General features: G+C 40.9%; 1 protein-coding gene across 2 annotated transcripts in view; it reads right to left on the bottom strand.

The window, feature by feature from the left end:
* LOC115084217 (GTP-binding protein 10-like) overlaps positions 1-13,062 on the bottom strand; it is a 665,348-nt gene that overhangs the window by 31,603 nt on the left and 620,683 nt on the right. For both annotated transcript variants that reach the window (XM_029588786.1, XM_029588785.1), the window contains 2 exons: positions 5,346-5,419; positions 3,866-3,918 (listed from right to left, as the gene is read on the bottom strand). In XM_029588786.1, the coding sequence (XP_029444646.1) occupies positions 3,866-3,918; positions 5,346-5,419 (127 nt within the window). The remainder of the gene's footprint in view (positions 1-3,865; positions 3,919-5,345; positions 5,420-13,062) is intronic.

Raw genomic sequence — 13,062 nt, 5'->3', positions numbered from 1 at the left:
AGCAGGATGTACCAAAGCTACTCTCCAACAGGGCAGGAGGCTGCCCATGGTGCAGTCAACACCTCCCACACGAACATGGCATCCCCTAAGCCTGAACATCCAAGCGGTAATGCTTGGAAAAGGTATGTAATGATGATCACGTCGCCGCTTGGAAAATCTCGACAAGAGACAATTGAATTTCCACCCACGATACCACCTGAGCCCTCGTGGAATGCGGCTTAATCTGCTTCAGCAAAGGAATCTTGGCAATCACATAAAAAAAGATGAAACCCTCCTCCCATCCCTCAGAAACTATACCTACCAAACTCTTACTAGCTATTCCCAAAACCATTGCTAAACCTCTCTCTAATATCTTCAACTGTTCCCTTGAACAAGGCACAGTCTCCGACACACTCAAACAAGCTGTGGGTAAGCCCATCCTAAAAAAAACCAGCCTTGATCCCACTAACCTATCTAACTTCAGACCCATTTCCAATCTCTCTTTCCTCTCCAAAGTTCTTGAAAAACTAGTCAACTCTCGCCTTTCTGACTACATTGAACAACATAATATCCTTCCCTCTGCACAATACGGTTTCAGGAAGCACCTTAGTACCGAAACCTTACTCCTCTCCCTAACTGATACATTAATTCAAGGAATGGACGCTGGCAACTCCTACCTCATCGCCATGTTGGACATCTCTGCGGCGTTCGACACTGTCAATCACAACATACTTATCAACATCCTTACCAGTATCGGAATCTCTGGCACTGCACGCTCCTGGATCAAATCTTATCTACAAAATCGTCACTACACAGTCATCACAGACAACAAAGAATCCGACCCGGTCAGCCTCGGCTGTGGTGTCCCTCAAGGTTCTTCCCTCTCTTCCACCCTGTTTAACATTTACATGCTCCCTCTCACCAATCTCCTTACTAACCTAGGTTTCAAGCATTTCATCTATGCAGATGACGTGCAAATTCTTTTCCCTTTCACAGACTCCCTTCTTACCGCTCTCCAAAACTGGGAAGTGTGTCTCACTGCTATCAACCATCTTCTCACAAGCATGCACCTTCCTCTCAGCCCTCAAAAAACTGAGCTCCTTATCATCTCCAACAAACACCTTTCTCCCACTATTCCCCCCTCCTATTCATCCTCTTCCTTCCCTGCCCACACTCGAAGCCTGGGTGTTCTGATTGACAATCAGCTCACCTTCAAACCCTTCATCAAATCTATCCTCACTGACTGCTACTTCAAACTCCAAACAATTAAAAAACTCAGATCCCTGCTTTACTTTTCTGATTTTCGTACAGTTCTGCAGTCTATTATATTCTCCAAACTTGACTACTGCAATGCTCTCCTTCTTGGCCTCCCTGCCACCCACACCAAACCTTTGCAACTCCTACAAAATGCCTCAGCACATATCTTGACAAATTCTAAATTGAGAGACCACATTACCCCAACCCTTATTGATCTACACTGGCTACCAATACAATCACGAATCCTATATAAAACCCTATCCCTCATTCATAAAAGTATCACAAATGAGAACACCCACTGGATCAACCCGCCTTTCCTCCCTCGCACATCCACTAGACCAACCCGTTCTACCCTCCAAGGAACCCTCCGCACCCCCTCAATCAAATCCACCAGACTCGTCTCCACAACAAATAGAGCATTCTCTCTCGCTGGCCCCGCCCTTTGGAACTCCATGCCTCCTGACTTACGCTCTGAAACCTCCACCCCCAAATTAAAAAAAAAAAAAAAAAAAAAAAAACTTAAAACCTGGCTATTCCTACAAGCCTTTCCATCTATCACCATCCAACCTCATGACTAATTGCTATAGATCTGCTGTATAATTACTGAAAATTTGTCAATTTCTGCCGAAAATTGTTCTGCAATATCCCATCTTCTGAACTTTGGGTAATTATTGTTTATATTTGAACCTTGTTTTGATCCATTCCCTGGCACTGCTCTACAGTCCTGGTGCAGTTTTGAGGGACATATTCATATGACCGCCCTCCCTTTCTGTACCGAATGACCTCCCCCCCCTGCCCCCCCAAACTTCTCCCCCCATCCACCTTCCTCCTGCATCACCCCGTTTCCACCCCCCCCCCCCAAATTGCTTCTATCCAACTGTCCCTAGTTCTTATATCTGTAAATAGTTTTGTTGTACCTCTGGTTTTTATTCTTAAATGTTTCCTGTGTAACCTTTGTTCCTTGTAAAGGCCTTGCCTATTTGACAGCTATGCTGTCACTGTTTAAAGTTATCTGTAAACTGATACGATGTGCAAACGGTTGTCGGTATATAAAAATGTCTAAATAAATAAATAAATAAATAAACCCAAAGAGCAATAGTTGCCCGCTTCGCCGATTCACCCTGTTTACTGCCACCATGGAGCACAGACAGACAATCCAGACAGATTTAGTAATCTCCAAGTACTGCAGCAAATAATGCTGGACATCCAAGGTATGGAAAAGATGATACTCACTCTCATCTCTGTCCTGTCCAACGTGGGAAGGAAAATGGATTGATTCAAATTAAACTCCGAAAACACTTTTGGCAAAATAGAAGGTACAGTCTGAAGCTGTATCACTTCCAGAGTCATACGTATAAAAGGCTCACAGTAAGAAAGAGCCTGCAGCTCAGAGAACTAACATGCAGAACTATCTTCAAGGTAAGCAGCCTCAAGGAAAGACTACATAGTGGCCGAAAAGTGAGACCCGCCAAGAAATTCAAGACTAGATTAAGGTCCCACAGAGGGGCCGGCAGTCACAAGGGTGGACAAAGATGCTAAACACCCTTCAAGAACCGGCTCAGATCCGAAAGGCCCGCCATTGACTCGCCCCCTTACAACAAGTGAGGGCTGCCACTTGAATCTTCAAAGTGTTAAGGGCCAAACCTTTATGCAATCCTTCCTGTAAAAATTCTCAATAATTTGAGAGGCTGAGAACCTCGCTCCGTACTCCAAGCCTCGAAAATCTCCAAACTCTCACATAGGCCAGAGACAAAGAAAATTTCCTGGTCCGAAGTAAAGTCGAAATCACTGCAGATGAATAACCGCACTAAAATTAGCCCTCTCAAGGGTCAACCGTAAGACAAAATAGACTCAGATCTTCGTGAAGAATGGGTCCCATTTTAAAAAATGCTTTCTAATGCTGGCTTAAAATTAGCTTCATTACATTTCCTAGGACTTTACTAGCTTAATTTAAATACTCTTTAAAGAAACTGAACTTTGCAAATTTGCTTAAAATCTGTAAAAAGTAAAAATAGGAATAACATCCTCCACCCCCACGAATCCCAAAGAGACCTCCGATCTAAGAACACCGGCCTGCTGGCAATCCCGTCCACCAAACTGGCCCATCATACCGCAATCAGGGAACGCGCCATCTCAATAGCTGGCCCCTCAATATGGAACAAACTACCCACACAACTCACAATCCTTTAAGAAAACTCTAAAAACCTGGCTGTTCCAGAAAGCCTTCCAACCCATGCACTAATAACACCACACGATCGCCTTACAACACCCCCCTTCCCCCCCCCCGGCCCCCCCCAATTGCCCGAAGTCAAGCGTATTCCATCTGTTAATTAAGTTACACAGTTTCTATGTAAATCAAACTTAAGTTCCAATTTGTTTAACTAAGTTTCTATGTTAAAATGTAATAATAATGACACCGTTGTCATATTATACCATGCGTTATTACTGTAAACCGATGTGATATACCAAATCGAATGTTGGTATAAAAAAGACAAATAAATAAAAATAAAATAAATAAAATAAATGTTGACCAGATTAAGCATACACCCACTGAAAAATGCTTGTGTATATTTTTAAATTTATTTAAAATTATTTGATAATCACCTGATGAAAATCTTTAACCACTAACCTGTTTGTAATCTGCAAACATAATCTTTCCCAATTGAGGCCTCACTGTTGTGACTAAGAAAACAAACAGAAAAAATATTTTATTTGTAGTCATATTTTAATTTAAAAAGCAAGTAGAAGAATAGTTTCAATTTTACATAATACAAATAAATGTAAAAAGTAAATTCACATTGGTAAAACAGTACATACAGGACATGACAAATATAAGACACCCATAGGAAAATTTAAAATTAAATAGTTTCAAAACTAAATGGTGATTATCTTTTTTTTAAATTGCACATTCTCTAGCAAAATTACAGCTCTGTTTAAATTTATTTATTTATAGTTTTTTATATAATGCACATCACCTCGGTTTACAGCAAACAGTAATTCAGCCAAAGGCTTTACAATGAACATAAGTGGAAAAAGCAAAGTGCTTATTTAACAGAAAAACTAGGAGTATACATATCAAATACATATGTGTAACAATATTAACTAAAGTCTGTCTTGAAGGGAGTTATTTTTAAGGAAAAGGAGGGTAAGGGAAAGGGGGAATCATAGGGTTGTTACCTCATCTTAGGTGTACCGAACAGGTCAATGCAGTCCAGATTTTGCCCCATGGCATGACTTGATTTCTATTACCTTTCTGAGTTTCCCCTTAGATTTCCCCGAGAAAATCAAGAACTACAAATCCATGCATGCCATGGGAAAAAAATCAGAACTGGATCTGTATGTTTAATTGACCTGGGGTGAGGTGGCTTCTCAAAAGAACAAGCAAGGGGGGAGGGGAGTCCTAAGAACTCGACTCGAGCTTTTAACATTAAAAAAAAAAAAAAACAAAGTTCTCATGTTGTGCATATTTTATATCATACGCACAATTTGTGCACGATGATATAAAATTCACGCGCATTAGCATGTGAGCCTATATGCATGTGAATACAGAGAGTAGTGTGCATTTCTTTTAAAGTTATCCTCTAAGGCGGGGTGACCAAGTCTAATCCTCAAGAGCCACAAACAGGCCTGAAATTTTCAGGAAATCCAAGATGAATATGTACTGGATCTATCTGCATGGGCTGGCCTTACTGGATGCACATATATCTCATGCATATTCATTATGGATATCCTGAAAACCAGACCTGTCTGTGGTTCTTGAGGACCGGAGTTGGCTACCCCTGCTCTAAGGTTTTGGGCATCCAGGCACTCTCTCTCTCTGTTTCCCTTATGCTTGAGCGGATCTATGAGAGAACACCATTCATCATCCTCTGTAAACAGCCACTGGGATGCTAATAACCGTTATGTAATCTACTCTTCATGTGCCAAAACCGTGGCTCGTTTACTATGGAAAATGATGACGCAGGTAAAATAAAGGGTGCGATTATTTAGTGAATCTAATTACTGAGCACAATCCATGAATTATGTAAGATATGTTGTATTTAAAAATTGCTACTATGAGTAGTAAACTTTTGCACAATGCATACACGATTCTGCAGTGTTGTACTTACATGCATATTCAGCAACCTGAGGCTTAGCATGGGAAACAGAACCCAGCAAAGAGGATTTTCCTGCATTTGGAAATCTGAAACAAAATAAATGACAGCTTGTCAACTGACTGTCCAGCTTCAATGTAAGTGCAAGATACTAGCTACACTACTAAGCTAACACACAGATATGGTGTGGACGCACAATCATATCAAATCAAAACTTGCAGATCAAGAATAGCCATGGCACTGTTTCAAGATATTACAGAGCAAGTTCCATTTTTTTCTGCTTGTAACTCTTTGGACCAAAAATTAGCAAGGAAGCATTTACTGACCAAACTGAAATCTTCCCCTGCAGATATCTAATGGACAGAGTGCCACATAAATTTAGTCTTGGGGCAAATTGGATAAAAATAAACTTTCCAAATGTTCTGGGAATAGCATGTAAAAAAAACAAAACAAAAAAAAAAAAAATTCTAAAAGTCAAGAGACTACTCTTCATAACTTTCCATTAAAATTTCCATAGTTATAAACAATTAGAGACTCTGCAAAAGAGTTTGAAAACGTAGCTACAGCCCAAGCTGATCATTCCTCCAACCACCAAGGAACTGCTTTCTTACAACTCCTTTTCAGAGCTCCACAAGTCTTATTTATATTCTGCTTCTCGCCACTTCAAAGCAGATTACATTCAGGTACTGCAGGTATTTCCCTATCCCCACAGGGCCTACAGTTTGTTTTGTATTTGAGACAAAGGTCTTGCCCAGTGGGATTTGAGCGCTGGTTTCCCTGGTTCATAGCCTGCTGGCTCCTCCACTCCTGATAAACTCAAGGACAGGCAAGAGAAGCTGAAAGGGGGAGAGAGAAAAGAAATCTGACAAAATACTATCACTGAGATAGTAGTGTACAGTACACCTGGAACAGAAGTCCAGCAGAAGTGGAAAGAGCTAGGGGTGGGGTGTGCAGAGCAAAAACGCCTCTTTTTTTGTTTTGTGATGTTAGTTTCATTTTGTTTTAGCACATACTATTTTGAGATTTAAGGGAATAAAGCCCAGTTTTATAACAGCGTGCACAGGGAAAATACGGTACTCGCAAACCTGAGCCGGAATTTTCAAAGCAGACTGCCGTGTGTGCAAGCCTGCACTGAAAGCTGTGGCTGTGCTTGGAACCCTGCCAGACGCGGGCCCACACGCTTACACACCCCCGCCAGAGTAGGCATTAATGCGTGCGTGTGCATTTCTGCATGCACTCCAAACTCTGCCCCTGAAAACCCTCTTTTCCTTGGGCGTGTAAGTGAGTTATGGGCAAACATTTAGACGCACAACACCCCCACCCTCTGGGTAATTTTCAGAAGCCAACTGACGCGTATAAATTGGGTTTTATGCACGTAAACTGAGGTTTTAAAACCTATTCGGGAGGAGGGGGGTTCAACGTGTAGTAGAAGACGCATTTAACTCACGGCATATTTTTACTCGCACGAGAAAGCGGGATTCCGGGGCTGGAGTTGGGATGGCAACACCATTCATGCACATACTTTTGATTTGTGAAACACCATGTGCTAAAGTGAAACAAAACTGACCTAATGAAATGCACACGTCCCTACTAGGAACCAAAACAGTGACAGAATTCAAGGAAAAGACACAGAGGGGACCTTACAGCGTGGCAAAGGAGGGAGAGGAACACAGACCTACTATGATCTGTAGCAGTACAGCAGAGACAGGTACCATGGGCAGACCGAGTCATCCTTACCTACCAGAACTGTCTATGCTTCTAGATGGATGTAGCGACAGAAAATGGAATACACAAAGATTCCAGATTCCAGTGGCCCATCATTTATTTATGTTGGATTTTAGCTTTTCTAATCATATATGAAACAGACAGGAAAAATTATTCTGAATAGAACTGCTGCTTTAAAAAAAAAAAAGATTTTTAGCATTTAAGTCTTTTTATTCCTTCGGCAGTTTCTCCTTATTCCTTTGTCTTCCAGTCCAAAAGGAAATTACCAGGTAAGACTACGTTTCCTTCCTCATCATCCTGCTAGACCAGTCCAAATGCATGGGAAGCACACCAAGCCCAATCTTACAAGAGCGGGAGTAAAACTGAGCTGTCCTGAGAAAACCTGTGCCAAAAGCTGCATCCGTTTTAGCTTGCATAACCACTCTAATGCTTGGTGAAGGAATGCAAAGACAACCATGAGGCCCTCTTAAAATATATCTCCTGGCATAACCGCAATCACCGCCGCTCACGAGGAAGCCTGAACCCTTGTAGAATGAACACGAAGTGTTTCTGGAAAGTTATGCTTGCATTTTAAAGTGCTGGAATCTGCTTTCTGTGTTGTTGTTTTTTTCCCTCAGACGGGCGCTCTCTCAGAAGCTTTTCTCTCACTCTCTGCCCGATGCTGACCATGACCCCGTCCCCTTAGTGATGTCAGCGAAGGTCCTCCTTACCTAGCCTATGGTGACGCCTCAGGAGCACAATTACAGAGCATGCTCCTTTGTGTGCTCTTTCGTGCACAGATGAGCTTAGGCTAAGTGCAGGTCTGAAATTTTTATTCTAAGTGGTTTAATTTGGTGCCTTGTTCTAATTTGTTTGGGTTGTAGTCGGTGGTCTAGACTGTTATCTGCTTTTAGAGTGCTTTTTGTGTAGTTAGGGATGGCTTTGAATTTATTACCTGGAATGAAGGGTATGTCCACTGCTGGTATGTGGTTTTTATGGTTTATGGTAATTGATGTGTCAGGGATTTTTAACATTTATGGGTAAGGGTCACTATAACCCTTGTAGGAACCCTTTTCAAGATAATGTTAGGGCCAGTCCTAGGGTGTTGATTTATTCCCCAAGAGCTTTGATGCTGGGAATAGAATTGATTTATCAAGATCAGAAAGTCCTTAGCATAAGCCCATATTGTTTGTTCTGTTAAAGCTAAAAAAAGGATATATTTGAACAGTATTTAATTGAGGGTAGGCCAGGTTTTGGGTTTGTTTTTTTTTAAACAGAGATATGGCATACAGCCTTAGACATTTCTTGATAAATATAGTTTGCCCAAATGGTTAACAGTTTATACAGAAGAGTAGAGATAGTCAAAAGGGAGGAGGGGTGATATTGAGGGTTTTGGTTTTTAAATCAAAATTTCCTTTAAAAGAATTACATATAGAGTTAGGCATTAGAAGTGAATCATTGGTAGTACAATGGAAGGAGTGGGCGTTAGTTCTAGTATATACCTGCCTGGTACCCTGAGAATGGGGATCTAGCTGTTTTCGGAGAATTTTTGATGGCTCTCTCTTCTAGAATAAATATCATCTTCATTAGGGATTTTAATATGCATTTTGAGTCATAGCTTAGGGGAGTGTTTCAAGATTTTGAATTATTCTTGTCTTCCTATAATTTAAGTCCTTTGATTACTGTGCCATCTCAGGGCCAGGGCACATTTTGCATCAAGCATGTGCGTTATCTCTATATTGTAATCACTTTGTTAGAAGGAATATTGAGGTAGAGGATGTGCCATGGTCTGATCATAGTCTGATAACTATGAATTGTTGTTTTGGAAAGCTATTAGAAGATGTTCTGGAAGGACCAATACTAAAAGAATTTAGGACTTCACTGGATGAGAAGAAATTTGCCATGGAATAGGGGAAGGGGAAGAGGAAGATAGTTCAGAGCTCTGCTGAATCCTTTGCAACCTCTTTTCTAGATATTTTGGGGGAGATTTCAGGTAAGGTGGCTCCGACTCAGAAAAAAACTATAAAAAATTAGAAATGGAAGGAAGCCTTGGTATACTAGGGATTTACATTTTAAGAAAAGGATGGTTAGAAAATAGAGCATAGATGGCTTAAAGAACCATCTGGAGAGCTTTATAGCTTATTTATTTATTTTATTTATCGAGTTTTATATACCGTCGTTCGGTTTCGTCATCACAATGGTTTACAAAGTTTTGATGTTTAACAATGTGTTCAAAAATTCATACGCTTGTTGACATAGTTATCTTATATCAGGAAGCCCAAAGGTGAATTCTGCCCATGAGACCTTTTTTTCAGATAAGCTGCTTTCACCATTAAATTGGCCAACGGAATTATTCAGTATAATTAATGGATTTGTTAAACCTTTAGACAGGCGATGGAAATAACTTGGGTTTTCAGCACAAACCTTTGCAGACTATTATATGGCTAAATCAGGAGGTCTGTTGACTGGGGTATGGAGTCAACATATGGGGAAGATCGATACAGTAGATGCTTGTGACATTAGGTGGGAAACCTTTGAGCTTGTGACCGGAAAAGAAATTGAGGCTATAGTATGTGAATTTAAGAACTCATATTGTGGTTTGGACCCATGTCAATCGTGGGTTTTTTTCTCTCTTGAAGAAAGAGTTCCCTGGTTTTTTTTGGTTGATATGGTAAATATGTCTCTATCAGAAGGTGTGGTCCCAAGTAGATTTAAAAAATTTCAGATCCACCCGGTGCTCAAAAGGGGCATTAGCGGGTCTGATCAGCGTGGTGACTATAGGCCTATTTCAAATTTAATCTCAATTGGGAAGATTCTGGATAAGGTGGCTTTTAAGCAGTTGAAGGGTTTTTTGGATACTGATAGTATTCTTCATGATAACCAATGTGATTTCTACGATTAGTTTTAAATGTGCCACATGCTAACTTCATGGAGTGCCCCCTAGTCTTTCTATTATCCGAAAGAGTAAATAACCGATTCACATTTACCCGTTCTAGACCTCTCATGATTTTAAACACCTCTATCATATCCCCCCTCAGCTGTCTCGTCTCCAAGCTGAACAGTCCTAACCTCTTTAGTCTTTCCTCATAGGGGAGCTGTTCCATTCCCTTTATCATTTTGGTCGCCCTTCTCTGTACCTTCTCCATTGCAACTATATCTTTTTTGAGATGCGGCGACCAGAATTGTACACAGAATTCAAGGTGCAGTCTCACCATAGAGCGATACAGAGGCATTATGACATTTTCCGTTTTATTCACCATTCCCTTTCTAATAATTCCCAACATTCTGTTTCCTTTTTTGACTGCCACAGCACACTGAACCGATGATTTCAATGTGTTATCTACTATGACGCCTAGATCTCTTTCTTGGGTGGTAGCTCCTAATATGGAACCTAACATTGTGTAACTATAGCATAGGTTATTTTTCCCTAAATGGATCACCTTGCACTTATCCACATTAAATTTCATCTGCCATTTGGATGCCCAATTTTCCAGTCTCACAAGATCTTCCTGCAATTTATCACAATCTGCTTGTGATTTCACTACTCTGAACAATTTTGTATCTGCAAATTTGATTACCTCACTCATATTTCTTTCCAGATCATTTATAAATATATTGAAAAGTACGGGTCCCAATACAGATCCCTGAGGCACTCCACTGCCCACTCCCTTCCACTGAGAAAATTGTCCATTTAATCCTACTGTTTCCTGTCTTTTAGCCAGATTGTAATCCACGAAAGAACATCGCCACCTATCCCATGACATTTTACTTTTCCTAGAAGCCTCTCATAAGGACCTTTGTCAAACGCCTTCTGAAAATCCAAATACACTACATCTATCAGTTTACCTTTATCCACATGTTTATTAACTCCTTCAAAAAAATAAAGCAGATTTGTGAGGCAAGACTTGCCTTGGGTAAAGCCATGCTGACTTTGTTCCATTAAACCATGTCTTTCTATAGGTTCTGTGATTTTGATATTTAGAACACTTTCCACTATTTTTCCTGGCATTGAAGTCAGGCTAACTGGTCTGTAGTTTCCCCGATTGCCCCTGGAGCCCTTTTTAAATATTGGGGGTTACATTAGCCACCCTCCAGTCTTCAGGTACAATGGATGATTTTAATGATAGGTTACAAATTTTTACTAATAGGTCTGAAATTTCATTTTTGGAGTTCCTTCAGAACCCTGGGGTGTATACCATCCAGTCCAGGTGATTTACTACTCTTCAGTTTGTCAATCAGGCCTACCACATCTTCTAGGTTCACCGTGATTTGGATCAGTCCATCTGAATCATTACTCATGAAAACTTTCTCCGGTATGGGTACCTCCCCAACATCCTCTTCAGTAAACACCGAAGCAAAGAAATCATTTAATCTTTCCACGATGGCCTTATCTTCTCTAAGTGCCCCTTTAACCCCTCGATCATCTAACGGTCCAACTGACTCCCTCACAAGCTTTCTGCTTCATATATATTTTAAAAAGTTTTTACCTCTACGGCCAACGTCTTTCAAATTCTCTCTTAGTCTGTCTTATCAATGTCTTACATTTAACTTGCCAACGCTTATGCATTATCCTATTTTCTTCTGTTGGATCTTTCTTCCAATTTTTGAATGAAGATCTTTTGGCTAAAACAGGTTCTTTCAACTCCCCTTTTAACCATGCCTGTAATCGTTTTGCCTTCTTTCCACCTTTCTTAATGTGTGGAATACATCTGGACTGTGCTTCTATGATAGTATTTTTTTTTTTACAACGACCATGCCTCTTGCACACTTTTTACACTTGTAGCTGCTCCTTTCAGTTTATTTCTAAGTATTTCTCATTTTATCAAAGTTTCCCTTTTGAAAGTTTACCACGAGAGCCGTGGACTTGCTTACTGTCCCCCTTCCAGTCATTAATTCAAATTTGATCATATTATGATCACTATTGCCAGGCGGCCCCACCACTGTTACCTTTCTCACCAAATCCTGTGCTCCACTAAGAATTAGATCTGAAATTGCTCCCTCTCTTGTCAGTTTCTGAACCAATTGCTCCATAAAACAGTCATTTATTCCATCCAGGAACTTTATCTCTCTTGCATGTCCCGATGATACATTTACCCAGTTAATATTGGGGTAATTGAAATCTCCCATTATTAACGCACTACCAATTTGGTTAGCTTCCCTAATTTCTCTTAGCATATTACTGTCCGTCTCACCATCTTGACCAGGTGGACGGTAGTATACTCCTATCACTATAGTCTTCCCCAACACCCAAGGGATTTCTACCCTTAAAGATTCGATTGTGCTTTTAGTCTCATGCAAGATGTTTATCCTGTTGGACTCTTATGCCATCCCGGTCATAAAGCGCTACACTCCACGAAGTAAGAAGCACATTAAAAACAAATCAGACAAAAATCTTTTTCACTCATAAATCATGTCTGCCATGAAAGCATCCCCAGACTCCACCCTGGCTACCTCCAGAATGCACTGCAACTATAGTACCAAGGCTTGAGCCACATATCCTCCACAAATGAAGGCTTGGACTGCCAAAACCGCAGCGAAAAAGGCCATCTTCAAGATAGATCAACTTTCCTAACCTATGCATTCTTAAGAGCAGAGTCCTCTTCCACAGGAATAGCCATCTTACAAATCACTGTTGACAAGGCAACCAAATGAGAAACCTTAAGTAAACTCCCCTGTCCTCTGCCAGAAAAGGATAAAACCTGTTTAAGGTTTTGCTCCCCTTGAAGGTCCCTTTACGGGTTTTCTATTCTGACAAGTCCATCAGGCCGATACAGTAAAAATTGCGGGACAGCGGGCGAGTGCCCGCTCTCCTGGTGCGCGCACAGGCCACTCTCCTGTGCGCGTGATTCAGTAAGTTAATTTATTTAAATTAGGGCCCGAGTAAAAAGAGGCGCTAGGGACACTAGTGCATCCCTAGTGCCTTTTTTTGGACAGGAGCGGCGGCTGTCAGCGAGTTTGACAGCCGACGCTCAATTTTGCCAGCGTCGGTTCTCAAACCCGCTGACAGCCACAGGTTCGGAAACCGGAT

The sequence above is a fragment of the Rhinatrema bivittatum genome, chromosome 2 (genome assembly GCF_901001135.1).
Source record: "Rhinatrema bivittatum chromosome 2, aRhiBiv1.1, whole genome shotgun sequence".
In the NCBI taxonomy this organism is placed as follows: Eukaryota; Metazoa; Chordata; class Amphibia; order Gymnophiona; family Rhinatrematidae; genus Rhinatrema; species Rhinatrema bivittatum.
This window is presented reverse-complemented; position numbering and strand designations above follow the sequence as displayed.